General features: G+C 46.5%; 1 protein-coding gene across 2 annotated transcripts in view; it reads right to left on the bottom strand.

Annotated features, from left to right (window-relative positions):
- Window positions 1-21742, bottom strand: part of shq1 (SHQ1, H/ACA ribonucleoprotein assembly factor) — a 25640-nt gene extending 3898 nt beyond the window's left edge. Inside the window, exons 1-11 of one of the 2 annotated variants that reach the window (XM_079157068.1) lie at window positions 21569-21742; window positions 20657-20824; window positions 20499-20563; window positions 18504-18632; window positions 18253-18419; window positions 18033-18145; window positions 17832-17941; window positions 13870-14027; window positions 13293-13346; window positions 9747-9870; window positions 4666-4786 (exon numbers count right to left, since the gene is read on the bottom strand). In XM_079157068.1, coding sequence (XP_079013194.1) covers window positions 4666-4786; window positions 9747-9870; window positions 13293-13346; window positions 13870-14027; window positions 17832-17941; window positions 18033-18145; window positions 18253-18419; window positions 18504-18632; window positions 20499-20563; window positions 20657-20799 — 1184 coding nt within the window. In that variant the 5' untranslated portion in view covers window positions 20800-20824; window positions 21569-21742. Of the gene's footprint in view, window positions 1-4665; window positions 4787-9746; window positions 9871-13292; window positions 13347-13869; window positions 14028-17831; window positions 17942-18032; window positions 18146-18252; window positions 18633-20498; window positions 20564-20656; window positions 20825-21568 lie in introns of both variants that reach the window. The other variant, XM_079157067.1, reaches the window with a different exon arrangement.
- Between the last annotated feature and the right edge of the window lie 883 nt (window positions 21743-22625).

A 22625-nucleotide genomic window follows, 5' to 3' on the forward strand; every position in this document is an offset into this window, starting at 1 on the left:
AGCCGGGAGACATTTGCATCTTTGTTCTCCCCAGCGGGGTTCTCTAGGATCTCCTTCAGCGCCGAGGCTAACATCTGATAGAGCGGCTGCATTATCGCTTTCAAAGCCTTCGGGATGGCCGTTTGACAGTTGCGCGACGCTGCCTGGTGGTTCCGGGCAAACAACTGGTTGTCACATCAGCTGTGTGTGGTTGTGTGTGTGTGTGTGTGGGTGGGGGTGGGGGGGGAAGCTACCAGGCGACGAGACAGTTCCCCATTTTCTTCCACGTGGGGTGCATAACACCACAGAAGTAGCCTGCAACGTCTAATTTGAATTCTCCGGGGAAAGCCCCCCGGAGCACAAGTGATGTGAAAACACCTATTACTCTAAGTAGCCTACGGGAAAGTCTGGGTAATACAATCACAAAGAGGTGTGCTGAGGTGAATTGACCAGCCATGCACGACGGGGGGGGGAAGGGTGTGCACTCTCAAAGCGTCTGACCGCTGACACGCTGACCCGTAATTGACCCCCTCCCCCCCCTTTGCCCTGAAACGTTCCCAGTTGTTGGAGCTCCAGATGCGGTCCTCTGCGGGGGAGCGGCCGTCATGCACACGGTGCTGAGGGTGGAGGAGAAGGAGGAGGAGGAGGAGGGCGGCTGCTTCACCCTCCATAAATCTAAAGGATGGTCTCAGGATGAAGAAAGTGTGCGACTTCATTCTTGGCAGCTTCCTTTGTTGTTTTCATGCAGCGCTGCACGCATTCTCTTCTCCGTCGTCCTCCCTTTCTTCAGAGAAACACCCATTGTTTTGTGTATTTCTTTATTGGGGGGGGGGGTTGTCTGCTCACTTCACACCTTCCATTCACAACTATTTGAGTCTGTCCATTTATGTGTTAGGGTGCGAGGCTCGGTTTGTGCCTCAACCATTTCTTGTTCATTTTCCAAGTCTCTTGGAGCGATGTGCGATTGTCCGATTCCCCACATCTTACAGACAAGTCACAGTTTCACTCTCACAAAAAGAAAATTACAGTTTTTTTTTCCTTTCTACCAACGACTTCATGTGGAAACATGAATCTCACCTCTATCCTCAAAACCTTGGAGCACAACGCTTACACGCTGCTATGTTTTTTTGTGGGTTTTTTTTCCTGCTAGAATCTAATTGACCCAATTAATAAAGAGGTGGACGGATGGTTTCAGGTGAAGCAGCGCTGGTAACGGAAGTCAAAGCCCTTCTGATTTTAACTGGGGAGGTACGGTAACACGACACCAGCCTTATGAGCTTTGTGTGTGCCGGCTGCCTTGAATCTACGCTGGCCTCACTCCAAGCTTTTTTTTTTTTCCCCGGTAAAGGGACGACAAAGAAGAGAGAAAGTGAGGCGACTCGCTTTCTCTTCGCAGTCCAGCAGCTCTGCGGGGGCTTTGGCACCGAGGACCTCGGAAAGCACAGCCTGAAACTAATAGACTGGCGACTGCTGCTCCATTTGGAAGATCTGCTGGCAATAAACGGGATTGGATGGGTGAGTGAGGGGGAAGTTAGAACAGTTTCCACGAGGAAAATCTGTGTTAAATTCTGGAAGAGTGACCACTGCGGCAAAAAGAAGGAAAAAAAAGGAGAATGTAAAGAGCAATTTTTCTTTGAAGTCGCGCTCTTGATTTTCAATGTGCAGGGTTCTGCTCTGACTCCGTGAGTCAGAGTAAAGGAGGAGGAGGGGGGGGGGGCTGCTCTGAGGCTTAAATCATACTGAAGCCTTTACGAGGTTATAAATTTGAGACCGATGTCTCAGCAGTCAGAGAAACTTTAGGAGTAGAAAAAGCACGTGGGACGGTGAGCGTATATCAAATAAATCAACCCCCCTCCCCACCCCACCCAGCCAACAAACATCCCTTAATCGGCACGTCCATCATACCCAGCTGATCACGGCAGCAGGTGCCTCTGAGTTTGTTCGGAGTGACAAGATACAGGGATTGCACCGGGGGAGTATAGATTACATCTCATCGTAACGCTCGGCTCCCAGAGGCGACTCACTTAGCGGAGGATGACAAAATCCTGCGCGAGGGGAATATCTCGCGCTGAAGTAAGCGACACGCCTACGCGATCTGTCATCAAACCTGTCAGACGGTACAAAAGGGGGCCGCCACAACAAACAAGCGTGTGCGACAGCGGAGGGTTGGTCTGCGGGACAAAAAAAAAAAACGCAATCGCTCCAAAACCTCAGAGAAAAACAGGCCTCGCTCTCTGGTGCTGCTTTTTTGACTCACAGACTCTCCGTTAATATCTTACTCCCAAAAACACGGGAGAAGAAAACCACTAGTGAAGGCTGCGTGGGATTTCTACCGAGTCTGAGCAAGAAGACCCGCGCTGCAGCTGAATGTGTTGCTTTTTCAAGTGGTTTCTCCTCCTAGTCCGGATGTGTTTTACACAACATGACGGCTTATATGCGAGGATGTAAAAACAGGGAAGCTTCCTTCCTTCCTTCCTTCCTTTATTGACAGCAGAAGGAACAAAAAGAGAAAAGGGGAAATGTAACAATTTAATCACAGGTCGCTGCTGCGGGAGTGCGGGCTAATCCATTTAATGATCGATGGCGGGCGTAGCAGCAGCCAGCATGTTAGGTCAAGCTGACATTTAGTTACAAAGTACAGAGAGGAGGAACAGAGAGGAGGAGCGGGGGGCGGGAGGGGGTGTCTTCTCAGAAAGACATCTTCCCCACCCATTAAAGGACACAGACTAGATATATGTAGACAAACTCAGTTCTAAACAGGAACCGAGTATACAGGAGTAAAAAGGATCGATAAGGTCCGGAGTTAACGGTTCTGCTATCGGTACTTTAGAAGTTTAGAGTGAGATCTCTGTGTGAAAAAAGCAGCATGTCTCTGTCTGAGTCTTTGCACGAGATTTACTCATAAACACACACCGGCTCAGTACAGCGTGTGAGACACGCATCATGGCAGAGAGAACAGAACGATCCAACGTGTGGCTACATTTTATGCTGAGAACTCTCGTTGTGTCAAATGCAATAAAACCCTCACAAGTAAGACGGGTAATACCTGCAAGTTATCAAAACATTTAGCGAACACGCAGAACATAAATATGCAGCCCGTCCCCCCCCCCTCCCTCTACCACCGCCCGTCCCAGTCCCTTCACACTAGCAGCTACAGGGGAGATGACACAGGAGAGGGTGAACGAGTGTCTCAGAGCTTTAACTCCGTTTATTATTCTGCCTCCTGCTGATATCCACTGCTGCCGTTCTTATCAGCAGTTGTCATTTTTCCATCATTAGTCTGCCAACTACTCTCATTATATGAATAATTTATGTCATATGCATGGTATTTGCGGGGGGGGGGGGGGGTTCCTATACCGATGTGAGGGTCCCGGGACAGAGGATGTCGCATGTGTACAGATTGTAAAGCCCTCTAAGGCAAATTTGTAATTTTGGGCTATACAAAATAAATTGAAGTGAAAATTGTGAAAGAACTGCACCCATTCTTAACAGTGGAATCAAACGGATTTCGGTAACAGCTGATAGGTCTGTCAGTGTATATTAAGTTGTTTAATAGATAATACTTTATAATTAATTGCCTTTTTTTTCCCTCACTAAATAATCACAAATAACCGATAAGAAGTATCGATAATGAACCGAACCGATAAGAAGTATCGATAAGAGTAATAGTTTTGATTCGGAGCTCCCGGTGAAATCCTCCTGAACGTTGAACACTGGAGGAATCCTATCGGGGAGAAGCCGACTGCAACGACCACAACGGGGGAGACAACTCCTCCTGTGATCCGACGCTGCTTAAAAGGCGTCAGCGAACTTTTAATTTTACCGTTTTGATTGAGAGCGGCAGAAAGTTACATATTGCGCGTTTAAGATTCCAGCGTCCGAAGCATTTTTAAGGACAGAATTCAAGACATCAGTTGTAAAAATGTAGAAATGAGTATGTGAGGAGGGTGGGTGGTGGGGTGGGGGGCAGTAAATCCCTGCAGACCTTTTATCGTGTCTGCATCTGGGCGCCGAGCCTACAACATCAGGCACACATTTTTCAACTGGGCTTTTTCCAGGCGAGCGCACCACTTGGCTGAACCCCGGCCAAGAGTAAAACAGGGCTCATTACTGAGCGATGTGCTCGCGGGCTCACATTTGAAATGTGTTAGCGGTTGTAAAATATGGATTTGGAGGAGAGAGAGAGAGAGAGAGAGTGAGAGAGAGAGAGAGAAAGAAAGGGCCGTCGAACCGATATCATTCGGAGGAGAAGTGCGGATTTAGGAGTGTTCGTCCTGCGATGCTACAGCGTGAGGGTCACGGCGTGAGGGTCACACCCCCCCCGGCTCACACGTGCGCTCTTAAAAAGTTTCCCACGGAGTGAATCTGCTGAGTATGGAGTTAAGATTGGCTGCATGTCTCGCTGGCTTGGCCATTCAATTCACCCTGCTGTGACAAATGACTCATCTAATCCTCTCCTCTAAAGCACTGATGCATCATGGGGGCAGGTAACTCTCTGAAGATGAAGGTCTGTGAGGTTTCTGTGTGTGTGTGTGTGTGTGTGTGTGTGTGTGTGTGTGTGTGTGTGTGTGTGTGTGTGTGTGTGTGTGTGTGTGTGTGTGTGTGTGTGTGTGTGTGTGTGTGTGTGTGTGTGTGTGTGTGTGTGTGTGTGTGTGTGTGTGTGTGTGTGTGTGTGTGTGCACTCACTTGACTCTCTGGATCCAGACGCAGTAGTCTGTGATGTACAGATCGTTCAGTATGTAGGCCGGGTCGTTCTCTCGGAACACTCTGTGAATATCCAGCAGGCATCTGAGGACACCGGCTCTCCCTGGGCACAGGAACACAGCGCGGCAGGCAAATGGAACAACAGTGTTATTCGCGCTCGGCATTAAGGATGACAATGCACTCCGGCTGCTGGCAGCGAGCATCTGAAGGCTCGCGCTCATTGCTCGATGCATTAAAAGCCGAGGTAGAGGATCAGAAGGGGAAACCCGGGCCGAGCTGCGGAGTAATTTGATCCGTGCGGTTTAAGAAGAGCAAGAAGTGGTTCGTCTTGAGACAAAAGAGCCAAAGAAGAAGAAAAAAAAACTCTATTTTTGGCGTTTCACGTCTGTCAATTTACTGGTGGCTCTGCTCAGACTTTCTGTCAAAAATGTGTTTGCTTTGATCCGTCAGAAATAGCACTGAATGCGTTTGATGATTTTTTTCGCACTTGACAGCGATTCAAGTGTGCCCATGCAGCATCACTGTAGTCCTAATCTGAATCATTGTGATCTGACAAACCCAAGGAAAAGATTTAAAATGGTTGTTTTTGACAGTTATCAATAATTCAATCCAGTGAGAGTGGTTTCTTTTGGTGTGTGTGCGAGGTATTAAATCCAATATAAGGCACTTAACTACACAGCTTGAAGCTCTGGGGGCTTTCTCATCAAGTCCTGTCTGGTCTTCAATGAAGGGTACCAACATGTCAAAGCCTTCATTGGGAGAGGGGGGGGGGGGGGGGGGGGGTACAACACCGGTGCGATCTTATCCTGACGATTCTATAGAATGGATCTGCCACCCACTCTGACTCGCAGCTTAAGCGTTTTAACTACTTGAGTAAATTACATTTTTGCCACTTCTCTTGGTATTGATGTGTGGTATGAAATATGGACACAGATAAAGAACGAATGCGACACTACGGGGCTCACGCTAAAACTAAAACTAAAAGTTTAAGGTTACTTTGTTCCCTGGATGCAAATGTCCCGCGTTTAAAGAAGATGTATTCGTATCTTAAAACCGTGGCACGTAAAATCAAAAATCTCACATACATGCTATTGAGGAAATATGGGCGACGTGGGTGAACAGATAAACAGCACAGAAACGGCTTAGAGTTTTGTCTACACCCACAAAACTTCTCCTTTAAATGAAATCTTGTCAAACTAAAACCACATAAATCGTGTTTTCTTCTGGGTATTCATTTGCTTTTGGGGACTTCATAATGAGATGACACTTTACAACATCGTCTATGTAGAGCAAGAGGTAACCAAAGAGGTTTAAAACACACAAGACACGGTTTATGGTCGACACCGGCACTGGCTGTCATGTGGCCATTTTAGCTTTCAACACCACAAAAGGCATCACACGGAATCTCGATTTGTTATTCTTGCAGATTACTCCCCCTCCCCCGCAGCGTACGACAAGACAAACACAGCACTTCTCCCTCCAATCAGGCGTATAAATAGCCCCGCGATGTGGCCGGCGGTCTACCGAGGGCGAAGGAGAAAACTGCTCCCCCTGCACCTCCGCCGAGCCGGTTGGCATTGTCCAGAGACATTCCAGACGTATCAAAATAAACTGCGCACTCCCGGCGAGGAAAGCCTTAAGCAAACATTTGGCTCTCATTTAAGAATGGGATCGCATGCAGGGGAACTCAAACTCGGGACTTGGCTCGTGTGAGGCAAAACATACACACTCGCTTCCAACGTTTGACTTATTTTGCAGAGGGAAGATTCACGAGTCGTTTGTAGGGAGTCAAGAGGAAAAGTTCACTCTCCGTTCAACACTGATGTTCTTGCTGAAGATGTTAAAGAAGAAGTAGGGTGTCATAATTAGGTGTGAGCAGGGGGGGGAGGGGGGGGGATCCAAATCCAAACGTATACAACAGTAATTCCTTCATGGCTGCCAAGCGAGCAGCCTTGTATAGATGCAGAGGTGGGTGTGAAGTGGAACAAAAACAAAGCCGGCTGTGTCTTCTGGACAAAAATGCAGAGATTCCAAAAACTGCAGAGGCAGCGCAGCCCCCCCCCCCAATTCTATGCTTTATTCCCAAAGGAAATAAGTACATAAAAATTAATGTTCGTCCAGCTTGGAATCCGTTTCATAGCATGTAAAGAGATACATGCCATGAAACATGTCTCATGTGTCACACCATATATCTACTAGGTGTCCTATAATTGGACCGCACCTTAGTTTATGTCGTCTATTATACAAAAAACGTGAGAACAACATCTGTTTCAGAGGGATTGGATTTTCAACCCTCCTTTCTGTTGGAAGCCTTGGAATAGATTTATCGTCACTGGATCAGCGTGTACGCGGTAGAAGTGCAGAAGAATACATACAACATTACATACACACTTCCCACAATGCACTCACCTACACTGCTACACAGGAACGAGTCGAATAAAGTCTCATTGGTTTGATGAGCGAACAATGCCTTAATGCCTGGGCTAGTGGTTCCATTGATGAAATAAATAATACAGAGAACAGTACTTTCCAGTGAGAGCTAAAGTATTATATTTCGCATTTAGCATTATATTCATTCATCTCACTTTTCAATTTCGGAGAGCAAAGAACAGGCGGCAGGAAGAGTTCTACATTTGTCTGATTTTAGCCACTGATGATGTGCTTTAAAGTCAGGATCTCCATCCGGTGTCCGGTCTAACAGGACCAGGGCCGATCCAGCTGTGACCACTGCACTGACATCACAATCTAGTTCAATAGTCTTGTTCAGAACATCTAGTTTAAAATCAATGCACATATTGTAGCATTTAAAATCAGTCAAACTTTCCCTTTTCGTCAAGTCTTTTCCTTTTTTTCCTCCGTCACACACAATCCATGCATCTCATCCCGTCAGCGCCCCTAAAGTGTGTTCACACCCTTCTCTGGTTGTAGAATTTCATCGCTCTCCCTCGACTTTCCATAACTAGGTCAGAGTGCTTTTTTTGTTACCTACAATTTGATTAACTTCCCCCCAACGCCTCGGAATTCCGGAAGAAATTCCGTGACCAGCGTAAACTGTGTCTCAATGAATGACAGCAGAGACGTGTGGTGGTGGTGGATGGATGTCACTGAGGTCCACGTCTTGTCTTATCAGTGCTATCATGACCCCCCCCCCCCCCCCACACTCTTTTGTACCTGCCCAGTAGCTCTTTAGTCAACGACTTCGGAAGCCTGGAGAGTATTCTCAAGGAGCTCCTCCACCTGCTTCCTGAGGGCTGTTCAAATATTTACCCCCACCGGATAAGATTTCCTCGAAAGGCCTCAACCCGCGCGCTGCCGTTAATGGGTTTGTTTTGCTAATACCTATGAATGTTTGCCTTCACGGCCACTTAAATGAAGTGCCTCAAAACTGTAGCGTGCGTTTCCATTTGCTTTATCCTGACGAATTAATTAAGTGTGTAAAGCAATGCGGGGAGGAAGCACAGCCTCAGACACACGCCGGGCCGAATTACTGTAGAGTTACAGTTCATTAAGGAAAAGCCCCGTTACTCAGACTTCCCTTATGCCCGCAAATAATGAAGGTTATGAGTCGCGAGCGAAAAAACAATGGTAAAATAATGTGTTTTTCTCCGTCTTAATAAATTGACAGAAACAAACAAAGCCGACGTTATGGCAGGAACAGTGTTTCCGAGGTAAGAGAGAGAAGGTGAGGGGGAAGAGTGACTCCAGCTGCCGTTTCCCCGGCTCTCTTGATCAACTCATCTTCCTACTTAATGAGGCGCGGAAATGCTAATCTGGAGCTTAAAAGGCCTTTAATTTGCTGTCATTTACCAGCGTTAAAATCATCACAAGCGGGATAATCTTAGCCCTCACACACCCCGAGTGTGTTTACACCGCAGCGTTTCATCTGTCCGTGGGGGCTTTTTGATTTAAAGATTACTCTGGGATTTGAGATATCTAAGTCAACAGTCCGTTCTCCACTAATCCACATCTCGCTCCCCGAGGTGGTGGGAGTGGGGCCACTCTCTTGTTTAGCTGGGGGGAATATTACTTTCAAAAACACACACACACACACATTGGCTCAGGAACCACTTTCTCCAAAACTCTGTCCGTCCAGAAGGCTGCTTCTGAAAATGTGCCCCGAAGGCATGCGGCTAAAGAGTCAAGGAGTCTTTCCAGCGGCTTACACGCACAGTAGCTGTGAATTTTAAGAACAAAGAATGCAAATAAGGCACGTTTTTATCAACTCGTTTGGGGCAAATAAACTCTGCTACAGTGTAGTTTGGTCGGTCACCTTTGAAGCCTTGAGTTTAGCGATTTCGCCGTCGCCATCTTCAATTACGCCCGTCGCCACGTCAGTTTTTTTCAAGCAACCAGTGAACGGAAGCTACCATATTTGGAATGCAGAGAAGTGATGTAGAGACGCCGGATACGGCTCTGATAGCGGCAGCTATCAATTATTATGGACCATAATTTACTAAATAAACATCATGATGTATTGAAGAAGACTTTAAACTAGAGCGTGAGACCATAAACCCATGTTTACAATGTTTACTGAGGTAATAAATCAAGTGAGAAGTAGAGTCATTTTCTCATAGATTTGCAACCGACTCCTTTGGCGTGGCCCCCTGCTGGTGAGTAGAGAGAATGCACGTTTTAAGACATTGCTCTACTTGGCAGAAACGGAGGATGCCGCCTGGTTGCGCACTGGAAACAAAAAAAGTCAGCTTGACCATCAACGAGAGAAAAATGGAAAGATATCTTTGGGGATTTGTTTCGATTGGGCAAGTTTTAATTGTTAATTCACGTCAGCTTCTATTTTATAGTTATGGGACTATCCGAGAAGACGCCGACAGTAGAGACACCAGATCAGTCGTGTGAGTTTAATGTTTGCTACGTCAGAATTTATTCAGCAAAGGCGTTTCCATAAGCCAGTAACGCATCAACTTCTTTTTGGAGAAAAGGCAAAAACCACCTCAAGCGATCAGAGAAACCTTGAGCAGTTTCCATTCAGCGCTTCAATGCAACACTGCAAAATGCACATAAAAACATGAAACATGGTGGTGTGGTGCTTCTTGGCGACTCACCTGACTGCAAAATCTTAGTTGTGTCACGAACAGCCGCCGATGCCATTGCGAAGTGTCTGTAGAGCGGGAAACACAAAACCCTCCGACCAAAAGACACCAGGACGTCCTGCAGGGAGCTGTAAGTCTGCGGAACAGAGAACATGAAACTCAAGACGGCCATCCAGCACAAAACCAGACCACGCTTTTATTCGATAAGAGAAAGGAAGTGGAGATGCAGCTTGACGGTAAGGGTTTGATTCGGCCATATATTTCGAGCCCAAGAATATTTTCCTTCCTCTCGTTTTCATTTGTTTCGTTTTAAAGACCGGATTGGTGTGCATTGCAGCCGCTGGTTCGCTAATTACTCCCGAACAACTCCTGGCGAAATAGTGGCTCGCAGATCTTAAACACCTCTGCAGCGCCGGCCCGTTAATTGCTGCTTTTTCTCCAATCACTGCCTTCACTCTCAGATTTCCTCAGCACTAATGGACACACGCGGCCTCGGCGACAGAGGCAGAGATTGTTATCTCGTGCTTCTCTCTCTCTCTCTTTCTTTCTTGTCTTCGTGGCTTGTTAGGGATGTGTTGCGAGCTCGCGAGTGCGTGTCACCCGGGATCATGCTCTCCCTCGGGCTTGTTCGGCACGAGTGTAAATAAGGTCTGCTGCTGCGGGGAGCCGCTCACAGTCGCACCAGCGCAGTCGACTGAGGACAAGTAAACACGCAGCAGATGGAGGGAGGAGGGAGGCGGAGTTGTGTAGCGGGGAGGCGAATGTTAGGCACAAGGGAAGAGAGATAGACAGTGAGAGAAAAAAAAAAAAAAAGAGAGAGATAGAGGAGAGGGAGAACGGAGTGAGGAAGCAGAACTGATTTCAGCAGTGACACGCAGACAGACAGGCAGTCAAAGGCGGAGAGGAATCTATTGTGGAGCACGAGTTGAAGGGAGGAGGAGGAGGTGGTGGAGGAGAGCGAGGCGGGACTGTCAATGGGAGCCGACAGCTCTGCTGACTGACTGACGAGCAGTAAAGGGCTGCCAGGCAGGTGGAGAGTTCTTAACTCCACTGGCACCGCGGCAAGGGAACTACAAAACACTCAAACCGTGGTCAAGGTCCAGGCAACCAAACTCACATCTGTAGAGCAGCGTGAGCTCCAATGCGCAACATTTCTACAGGGATTGTCTATTAATGCATCTGCTGTCAACAGCATGAAAACAACTGGCAACAGCAACCCACAACCCTCTTGGGTGCCAATAATAACAGAATACAATAGGAGGTATTGGGCGACATACAGACTTCATTAACGGCTAATGACGGTCAGTTGAGATTTCTGGTTGTTCGCTCAGGGGTTACGGCAAAAATGTGATTACACTCAGTACAGAAGATAAGAAACTGCATAAGAAAATATTTGGTTCTTTGATAAAAAGGTTCAAGGTGGACGTTAATTGAAATGCACCTTAAGTCATCGTGTAAAACTCATTACATGTGGGCAAATCTCTGATGGGCCTCTTTTCCATTGAAACGGTGGCCGAGGCTCATGGGTATTGTAGTATTTAGACATGTCCACCATGCAAAAACATGATAAACGAATATGAAATGATTCAAACTGGTGGTCATAACATTAAACCCATATATTCTCTGGAAGTGTCTTGTGTTTCTATGTCCAGCTGAGGGTAATCATTAAAGAAGAAACGGGAATGCGGAACGGGAAAAAACAAGAACTGCGTGTCTGATACCCGTGGAGATTGTTGATAATGACGTTTTCCCCTTTTTCGTGACACAAATCTAGCAAAACCGTCCAGTAAAGCTTGTGTAGAGCCCAACTGTTACTGTGGGAATAGCAGGATTAAGGACGGTACATCCCTCTTGTTGTCAACATGTAAATGAATTTGAATTGTAGTTCCTGCTGCTAGTGTCCGATTTATTCTTTAAATAATAAATTCGACAATTCAATAATTAATATCTATGCTTTTAGATATATTTATGTTGTCTTAGAAAGTGAAGGAAGCAAAGTTGAAGTCAAAAGTTGATGTTGCCTTACACGTAAAAAGTATGACCAAGAATCCAAACTGATCTCATGTTCATGTTTACACTGAAGAATGAACACAAAGAAAAAGAAACCACCACGTTAACACCAGAATTGTGCGTTTGACTAAACAGAAATACTAAAAACAGGCGATAACAGGGAGCAGGAGAAACACTCGAATTAAAAAGGTTGCAAACAGTCATTTGTCTGTCAAAACAAAACATCCCATCAACCACTGGCGCTGGATGCAGCCATCATCGGCCCCGGGAGGAGGCACAGATTTAAATATTCCCCGCTGCTTTGGCACTTCACAATGTGAAACGCCAACCTCTAGGAAATCATCTCGTGTGAACGGAGCCCAGTTTGACACAAAACACGTTGTCCTGCTATTGTTCACATGGGCTAAGATGTCGAAACTCCTATTTCTAACGTCAGACAACTCAAGTGACTGTCTGGTGGCAGGTTGTGAGCGCGCACGCTGTCATTTGCTCTTTGAATTGGGAATAACTCTTACTGCCGTTGTACGGGAACCAATCCGACCATTAAAAATAACTGCCTGATGATCCCACTGAAGGTCCGTGATGGCGACATGGATAAGTGCTGGACCTGGACCGTTAACTTCAGAGCAAATAGCAGTCTGTGTCAACAAACACTGAGGCAGCAGTCAGCATATTTACACAGAGTGAAATGTGTGTGTGTGTGTGTGAAAGTCACACAGACGCATTAAAACATCAATGTTCACCTCTAGAGTCTCTCTAATCATTTTATAACACATGAAGCAGCGGAGCCACGAGAGGAGGCAACCGCACGTCTGAGAACAACAAGAGGATAAAAAACAACAAAGAGAGGTCCGACATTCTTAGTCATATTCACATCGTTGCCGATTCACAGAATCACAGTTCAGTGCACTCGCGTTGGGCCTCATGCAGCAACAGTCTCTTAATTTTCTGTTAAGAGAAAAAAAACACACAAGAGAAGCCAACTCCTGATGCACGGAATGTTCTGAACCATCCAAATCTGCTGAATGATAAATATCACTTCATCTTAAACATGAGGCGTGAGGCAGATTGTTTCTCATTAGCGTAGGTAACGTATACGTACACTATATAAAGGACAGGTGCTGTGTGTGCAAACACCGTGTCACATGCCCAGGAACTGAAGACGTGTCCCTGCTGGTGTTACAGGAAAATGTAAAACGCATCGAAAAGCAATATATGTGTGTAAGGCAAGCTGAACGCACCCGAATATCATGCAAAAGGTTTTTATCATCTTAATTAGGATTAATGGACCAATAGTGTTTCTTCAGCCCACAAATTGAATCATCGAATAGTTACAATTAAGAAATATAATAATCTAAATTTGATTATGATATTCATGAGTCTTCTTTTACATTGCTTTGGACAACGATTAGTGGTCTGTAAAAACTGCTCTTAACATTTTCTCTTCCCAGAAACCAATGGGTTCTAACAAAATACGAAATAATTGTGGATATAAATAAGTCTGTGTGCTGGTTAGTTGAAACTAGGGATGGGAATGAAACACCTCACCTCCAGCCAGCAGAGAGTCCCGCTGAGTTTTCTGATCGTCCACGGAGATTCAACCTGCGGGGGACGAAGAGGACCACTTATCACCAGAACAATAAAAGGCCGGAGACACGCGGTACAATTAACTCTGCTGGGACAAAAGCATGTTCACAGTAAAGAGCAGGCTGTAAGCTATTTCAAATACACTGGGTGGGCTTGCTCTAGACTCTATCCATCTGTCAGAATATTGCGAATGGAAATGAAATGTATTAAATTCAACATTCTGCTGTATCAATCACCGCTGGTACTTCCTGATCACAGACGTTACATGAACCGTCTCTTGACAATGAAATCAGCCCCGCTCACCTTGTCTTCCTGCGGCTACCTTAGAGGACTGACACAAAGGAGGCCTGGACTGAGCCCTCGGATCGGCTGGTAATCTCTTAAGGCTCTGAATGAAATGGAAGGGGTTCTAAAGGATTTGAGGATCGAGGGCTTTGTCATCCAAGGCTAAGTGCTGCTCCGGAGGAATCGCTTCTTCTCTCTCTCACACACACACACACACACACACACACACACACACACACACACACACACTCACGTTGTGCTCTCCCTCCGTGGAGCGCGCTTCGTAGCAGTAAGCCAGCAGGATGTCCACGAGGCCGAGCCACACTTGGTGACGGGACGTCTTGTCCAGCAGGTACGAGCGGTTGGTGAATTTCCTCAGCTGATCCTTCTCATCGTCGGTGAACGACACGGCTGCGCGGGGAATGAGGGAGATAAAGAGTTTGATTTCAAGTCACCAGGAGGCTGTTATATTTGAGACACAGAACGGCAAAAGAACCATGTAGTGGGCGAGGGGAAAAAAGTCCTTGTTCAGAAATAGACGCCGTCTCCGAATCTCATTAATGTTAGCGCGTACGCGTCATCGAAGCGGTCCAACCTTGAAATGCCATTGTTATGGTAATATAACCGGATCAGCTGTCCAGCTGCAGGTTTGATTTTCACCGGTCCAGCTGTGCGGCACAAACATGGTTTGGAATGGGTGTGAACAAAGCGGAGGGCAGAATGTTTAATCACACCGGCGGGATGGAGGCTCCATCAGAGTGCAGAGCGGCTTTCAACAAGTCGACGTTACTAAACGTCCGGTAACAAATTCTACCCACCGGGTCAACGCGACCAAAACAGCTGCATGAAACGGATGTTCCGGCTGTGCCTCCCCAGAAGCCTGAGGACTCTGATGTGGATCGATGTAAACTAAGTTTTTAAAAAAAAAGTGTTTTGCAGCAACTTCTGCTGCAGGCTCACACTGTTTTACAAATTCACATCCACTTGGAACCGCTGTGCTAGAGCAGTTGGGGGCAAAGTGCCTCGTTGAGGCACAACATAACAGGAGTCGATGAGTAGCGGAAGGAAAGTCAGGCCATTAATTACATTAAACTAAGAACATTAGCAAAGCCAATCCCAGTTGGGCGCGTTTGACGGCCGAACACCCTAAAAATGTATAAGTTCAATCGCATGAGAATCTCTAAAAACCTCCGCTTCCCCTGCTCGCTGCAAAATTCACTAACCGTTGCCTTTTCAAAGAGACATCTGCCTAATGGGGGGGGGGGGGGGGGATCTGTGGCGAGCCTAATGGGGCGACACAAACAGACTTCAATCCCATTTAAGCTATCTGCGCGGCTCAGTATTGAGAGGCGCGCTGAATGCAAGCAGGAACGTGCTGTAACTCAACTGCTTTTTTTTCTTCTCTTTTCTCCCAGTAGCTTATAAAACAGCTGAAAGCAATCTCTCTCTCTCTCACTGCATGAGGAGAGGAGAGTCCCTGCTCTGAGATGTGCAAGCTGAGATGCTGTGTATTGGCTAGAGCACATGCATATACACACACACACACACGACATATACACACACACACACACACACACACACACACACAGCGCTTCAGAACGATCCCTCTGGTTGCGGTGGGAGCTCGGCTCTGTTGGGAAGGAGATTCCTGCTGCATTACGTCAGGTTTTCAGCTCCCTGCAGGCGCTACCTGAGTCCCTCGGCAGCGCAGCTGCAGTGGGAGAGCCACGGACGAGCAGAACACACACACACACGTGCACATGCAACCGGCGTCTGCACACCCTGTTCTTCCAACACTCACAGCGGCGCGCACACACGTTGAGAGGGAGATTCAACACACTGCCTGCGCAGAGCCACAGGCGAACGGATACGTGAGCAAATAGCCACGATGTACAAAATATAAGAGCAAAGACGTATCTAACATTTGTTTATACAACGCGGTGAAGTGTTTTGCATGGCTCAGCATTCACACAAATATAATCCAGGAGATTTTTAGTGGATATAAGCGCCGTCTGGTCTGAAGAACAAGTGTTCAAAAATATTCAAAATAACCAAATGCAACATTTAAACGGCAACGGTTGCAAGTTGGACTCACGACTACGATCCATTTTTCCATTAACCTCACATTCACACCGCTGATGGGAGGTTAGCAGACCGGGTAGTTTCACCCCTCCATTCGTCTCCGCTGTGGAGCCCCGTCGGTTCCGTCGGGCATTAGCACACAGCGCATGATGGCTTCCGCTGATTGCAAATTAATTTCTGACCTAATTCCTCCAGTTGGAACGGCGGCCCGGCTCTTCGCTGCTCTCTACAGGTCCAGATGGCCCGGAGTAAAATACACCGCTGAGGGTTGGGAAACGCTTCCAGAATGTTTCACACAGATGCGAGAGGTCGACACGTTGGACGGCGGGTACGGTTAATGCTGACCCGCTGTGACCGTGTTAAGTATCAAATAAAGAAGAAAGGAGGCATTTGTGCAACTGTGTGTGGTGTAAAACGTGCAGCAGGTAGAGAGAGAGAGAGAGAGAGAGACCATCTAGCCCGGACCAGTGTGTGAACACAGGCCTCAAGTAAACAGCTGTGGCCTGTCAGTGTCCTGACCCGCCCCGACACTGGAGAGCACAGAGTGCAGCGGCTTCTACTTCGTTAGCACTTTGTGTCCACATCCATCTGTCAGGTGACATATCTATCAGACGGTAGGGGAGCGGGGGGGGGGGGGGGGGGAGTCCAAAGACTCACGCCGAGGAGTCGTAGTCGCCATTTTTAAATATATGACAAAACAGTTAAACATCATGAGCGCGCGCTCTCCAGCTTTGACGGCTTAAACATCCTGACTGATGCCATTCTTCACACTCAGCTGAGGCTAATGCCATTGGAGCTGTCAATCAAGCCATTAAGTTTAATTTGGCCCATTTATCTACGCCCGGGCTCCCCGACTGAGGCACTCAGTCTCAAAATGCCGAATGAGCCGGCGGGGGCTGCAGGGAGCCGGAATGTTCGACAGAGGCTAAACTCTGGGCTGCGGCTAATGGCCTTTGCATCGCTGACTGATGGCTGCTCATCAGCGACCGGGGCGACCCCCTCGCGCTGGTGGAATAAAAAAAAAGAAACCGCCACCGGCAGTGATAATGCTATCTGTTTAATCTAAATCCTCTCGCAGGAGCACAACAAGCCCCGCGCACTGCACATAAGCCGTGGCTGTGAGCCACGTGCGCGCCTGCTCAAACAGTGGAAGTGCTGGAATTAGCAGGCTGTCGGAGGAGCCGGATGGCACGATTAAAAAAAAAGAAAAAAAGAAAGAAAAGTCTCTCGCAGCGCAGAGGCGTTCGCGAGCTATCGCTGCCGCGCAGGAGGCCGAGCGGAGATGCGAAGCCGCGGAAGGCTGCAGCCAACAAGCAATGAGCCGTTGATTACGACATGGATGGGGAGCGGATTGCACATTTAAATGCAAGACGTTAAAGCGATTGGCCTTGAGTTTGAGTTGCTGCATTCTGAATCTGCAGCTGTTTAAATTGGTCAAAACGCAGCAGAGAGACTCTGTGATTAGAGGAGGTCCAAGTTCAATTCCTCATAATGGAAAGTGTCTTTCCTGTGCAGCAGCCCCGAGGCTGTTTGGCGGGGGTGGGGGGGGGCTCTCTGTTGCAGAGTGCGGCTCTGTTGCTTTCCAGCCGACCTCCCTCTAGAAAGAAGGGGGGGAGAGACTCGTGTGTCCTTTGGGGATTCAGATATTGTCAGAGAACAATGTCGGTGCCTCGCAGGCATCCCTGGCAGCCAGCAGACTCCCGAGTGGAACTCTGCGTATGCACCGTTACAAGAAACAATATACTACGAGTGAAAGTTATGGATCGGTGCTACCGGGGATGGAAAAAAATTTGCATTTTTAATCTGGTAAAATACTATCAACAGAACAATGCATGGTCGCCCTCTCAATTTCTGCAACTTCGCGCCACCTTCTGGTAGCCTTCGGTCACTACTTTGCTGTTTTAATAGCTTGAAGAGCTCAAATGATTCACATTTATATTAACGTGCAATCTGTCCAACTAATCATTTTTTTAATTTTATTCTATCTTTTAGGAAATAATGTGTTTGTCTTCTATAATTTCTCTGTTCACTGGGGAAAAAAAAGTGCAAATTAATGTCTCTAGCGCCAGAATTCAGATTAAAAGATCTGCACCAAAAAAAGAAAAGTATTATAAAAGGAGGACTTGAACTCACCAGCTTCCTCCTCCTCCTCCTCCTCCTGCTCCGTCGAAGGACTCAGCTTCTCCCACCTTGGCCTAAACTTCAGCAGCCCCTTTATCTCATCGTCTTCAAACAAGTCGGCCCTGAAATGACACATCCATTACAGCGGACCGCACGAGGCGGCGGGGGAGGGGAGGGGGAAATGTTTGAGGTTCTTAACGCCGATAAACTCACAGGTAATGGTCGGGAGAAAAAGCAGACGCCTCTGCGTCGAGCCGTCCCTGCCTCCTCTCCGCTGCCGTCGTCCCCTCTGGGTTCTTTACGTCGGTCACGTCGCTCAGTTCCTCCTGCCGGGACAGTGCCAACATTTAAAATACTGCAGTGTCGTCTTAAAGGGTAACTTCCTTCCATAACGGTGTCGGATACATAGAACAACAAGTGTCTCTAACCTCACCTGTAATCTCGCAAACACTCCACACCTCTGGTTGCCGAAGCCGTATTTCTGCAGGGCTCCCAGCTCCTCCTCAGAGCTCTCCTTGTACACCTCCTGCTCAACCTGCCAGTCAAAGTCCTCCTCATCTTCATCATCATCTCCATCATCTCCCGCGCCTTCACCGCCTCCTTTGAAATGTAAAGAAGCTGCGGTTGGTTCTCGATGAATTGAATTATAAATCGAACTAAACAGACGCGTAGACGTTGACTTACCTGCGCTCAGGTCCTCTATCAGGGGTTTGGCTGAACGGGAGCCTTTTGGGGCGAGGAGACTCGTCAGCATCTGGAGGCCCTCAAAGTGCTCTCCAGATGTTTCCTTTGGGACCCGAAGAGTGACGAGACCTGCAGCGAGATGAAGGGGAGTGATTATCGACCGTTACAGAGTTCCTTCTTTGCAAAGTCGTTTAAAAATAAGCAAGTTTCCCTTCAATACATCAAAGATACTTAACGGAGAAATATGACTGAATGTTGATTATAAACTGACAGATACGACTTGACGACTCACAACGTGTCGGAGGAAGAGGACTCAAAAAACAAACACACACTGTGATTGATCGCTTTCTGTACAGTCAAACATTGTAAATTCAAATGACCTCCTTATAACAAATGATAGCATGTTTAATTGGCCACCAGTGCGAGCAATGCTTCAGAATGAAGTTGTTTCTTTACAAACTATTATTAAAACTAAACAGGCAATACGTTATTGATGAATTACACCCATTTGGCCAGACCTGCAGAGAAAAAGTGATGGTTGCCCGAAGACCTTGTAAAAAAAAGTGTTCTAAAGCTTAGACGTGCTTAACGATGGGAGCTGACTAATTGCTGGAGTTGCAGAAGTCTGAAAGAGGCATCTTAACGATCATTGCTCATTATAAGTCTAAACAAGGACGCTCATTAGTGCAGCTTTATTAGCAGATGTTACAGGCTTATTTAGACACAGCGCGTTAACCGGGGCCACGCTGACAGACTGCCGACGAGGTGTCAGAGTCCATAAGGCAGATGTCCCCATAAAAGACGACTTCATTAGAGGCGATTATGCGCAGCAGAAAGCGGGATCGCGGGGACAGACAGTAGAGCGGGGACACGCGAGAGCGTCGGCCTCGCGGGGACGGCTCACGTGGCGGCCTGCTGTGTATCACGGTGACGTTACAGACGGCTCCGCTGGCCCTTTTAAATGGGATGACATAACAGCGATCAGTCGGTTAACTTACTCCGGCTTATTGACTGGAGAAGAAACTGGATGACCCCCGGGGATCAATCCCCCGTCTGCAACCAGAACCGTGTTTCCAGCGTGCCTTATGAGAGCATGACTGGTCAACAATATCGTGCAAATCTATGTCATACAGGGACCACGTTACACCAAGCGTGTATACGTCGGCAGCTCACCGCCTGACACATCCCACTTGCAGACCACATCAACTCTCATCCCTCGGAGTTCACGCTAATGAAAAGTGCTGTCGTGACAATTTGAGCTTCGCGCTTTTCATCAAGCTCGACGTCGGCTCTCACTCGAGCACGAACTTCATCTCGCTGATGTGACATAGTTGATAACTGTGAATGGAAGATGTCTACTGAGCCGCACATTAATTTTTTTTTTTATAAGGTGACTGAAGAATCACAGTCGAGTTACCAGTTTGAGGCCTCCTGGTGGATTTAAGAGAGACATAGGATGATTTAGTTAAAGACACATACGTCCTCGGCTCAGTCTCAGCCAGGGACACGCATCTCTCTTTCTCACTGAAACTATCCAATAAAAAAGCTGCACTGTATATTTGTTCAGCACACAGATGACTGGAATGAGATGGAGCTGTACATGTTGAGATAGCATTGGTTCAACTTAGAAGACTGAAGGAAAAAGCTGTTTTTCCCTTTGTTGAAAGAAAGGTCAGCACATTCTGACAAACACCGGCGGGAAGAAACTACAACAACAGCATTCTTTTTACTTGTGTCTTGAGCCGCTGTGTGGACAGAAAACACACGGTCGCATCACTTTGACCACAGCAAATTATTTTAATCAAATTTGATCAAAATAGAAATAGGTGAGTATGGGGTGTGTTCTGGGTTGTGTGCATGCTGAAGCCATGCTTTAAATGTTTAATGCAACAGCTGTCTGTGCGTTTACTGAAATACCTCAGCAGGCATTTTGTTACACGACATCCCCATGAATAGGACATGACAAGTCACGTTGTCATCATTTAATTAACGTACCTTTATCAATGTCAAACTTGGCCTTTTCTCTGCCATCCTCCACTATTCTTCCAGGAAGAGACAACCTGAAAACAACACACAGACCCAGGCTGTTACTGTCACACATAAGATATAGACATACAGCCTATTGGTTTGATATTGTGGGTTGTTTAACTCACCTGAGAAAGTAGGGCTTGGCAAAGAACTTGAAATCTGTTCCATCGATGTACAGATCAAACTCGGATGTTCTGGTGTAAGGCACGCGGATGCTGAGGATCAGGAACTCTGGATCTTGGCTCAGGTCGAACGCAGGAGTTATCATTGTGACTACCGACTGTGATACACACCTGTAAGCATCAGTGACAGGGAGAAGCTCAAGCTCCAGTTAACAGTGTATATGGGACTGCATTCCACAGCAGTCTGCTTGACTCCAGCGTGCCACCTTGTGGTTGTTTCTAGTAACTGTTGTTGATCACGTCTCCTACAGCAGCAGCAGCAGCAGCAGCAGCCCACGTGTGCCAGTGTAAACATAGCTTGTGTACAAACATAACGACTCGTTTCTGACAGTAGCAAGTTACATTCAGTGTCTTTAATCTGCCTCAACACGAGCTCGTAACCATGTCCGTCCGTTTAGAAACGTCTTATTACCAAACTGCGTTCTAAAATCTAAACATTTTAAAAGTTTTTCATTGTTGACAGACGTGTGCATCATTCAAAACACTGCTTCATCCGTTTCACCACATATGATGGCTTGTTATTACGTTCGGCATACACCACTTCTGACTACAAGCACGTTTTAAAAGATATTTACCAACGTTAAATGTTAATTACTTAAAACAGATAGAGCTAGCGTTACTTCAGCGAGGGACAATAGAGTTAAATGTAGTTAATATTGGTCGTCATGCATGCCGAATTAAACATTACACTCAAAACAATCAAAACAAATCATGCGGTGACATATGAAGTGACCGTATTTGTCGGTGAGCTTTCGTTTTAAGGTTAGCTCGCTACTAGCCTGTTAAGCTAACACGAGGCTAACCTAGCACAGTAGCAGTGCTAGCCTAGCTGACAGATTACCGTACCACCGTTACCTTTAACTTTATTTATTCCAATGCCTGCGTTGGGAACGGGCTGTTTGAATCCCTCCACTGGCTGTCACTAAACCACAGTCCACGATAAAGACACCGTTAAACAGAACACACACACTCAGTAGCAACACACTGATTTATCCCAACATGCTTCTCTGGCAGCTCGTGGATGCAGCGCCCATCTTTTACCGTAGTACCGAGTGTAAACCGGCAGCAAAAATATTCTGACAAAATTCATATATCTGTATATATATATATATATATATATAATTATTTTTTTTACAAGACATATATACCTTTATGGACAATAAATAAATGAGGATCTGTGTTGAAGAAAATCATCATATAACCTAGGATTGAACCGAACACATTTGGTTTCACATGAAACGGTTTATATAACTTGTTATGATGAACTCAGCAAATTTGGTTTGATGTTGAACACAGCATAATATGTCTTCCTAGAAGTGTGGGAAGTTAACAGTTCCTAGAAAGCGATAAAGGCGCGCCAGAAAAATTGGAATTATATACAAAACATTTCCCGTACATGCATCGTTTGTTCTGCCAACATGTTATCTTGACCCAGACGAGGACATGAGAGCATGACATAATGAGGAGACCAGATGTGCTTTGTTTGTGGTTCAATCGACGGAGCTGATTGGTGGAAAGTGACATAAAGGGGCTGACTTTAGACGATAAGAGTAAGCTGTAAGAACTAATATGTTGGATTTGTTATGAATTGTCATTGTGTGCATTAAACAGTCCCGCTGGTTGCTACTCCAAGAACTACATCTCTTCTCTTCATTTCAGCCACAACATCTGTCAGTCTGGCAATACAAGTGGTTGGTTACTAGAAGTGGCACACATTTGTCAACAAGATGAGTTCCATGGTAAAGGTCCTTGAAGAGGTAAACAGGGGGAAAAAGCTAAAATGACAAATAGTTTAGTTTTCTTACTTACAATTGAATGCATGATTTAAAATACAAAAACAAAAAACATCTTCAACCTTCATCGATGAAAGTCCATTATCAGGAGTGCAGTGATGTTGGAATGTAACTTTACA

Source organism: Pholis gunnellus (genome assembly GCF_910591455.1).
Source record: "Pholis gunnellus genome assembly, chromosome: 3".
NCBI classification, from domain to species: Eukaryota; Metazoa; Chordata; class Actinopteri; order Perciformes; family Pholidae; genus Pholis; species Pholis gunnellus.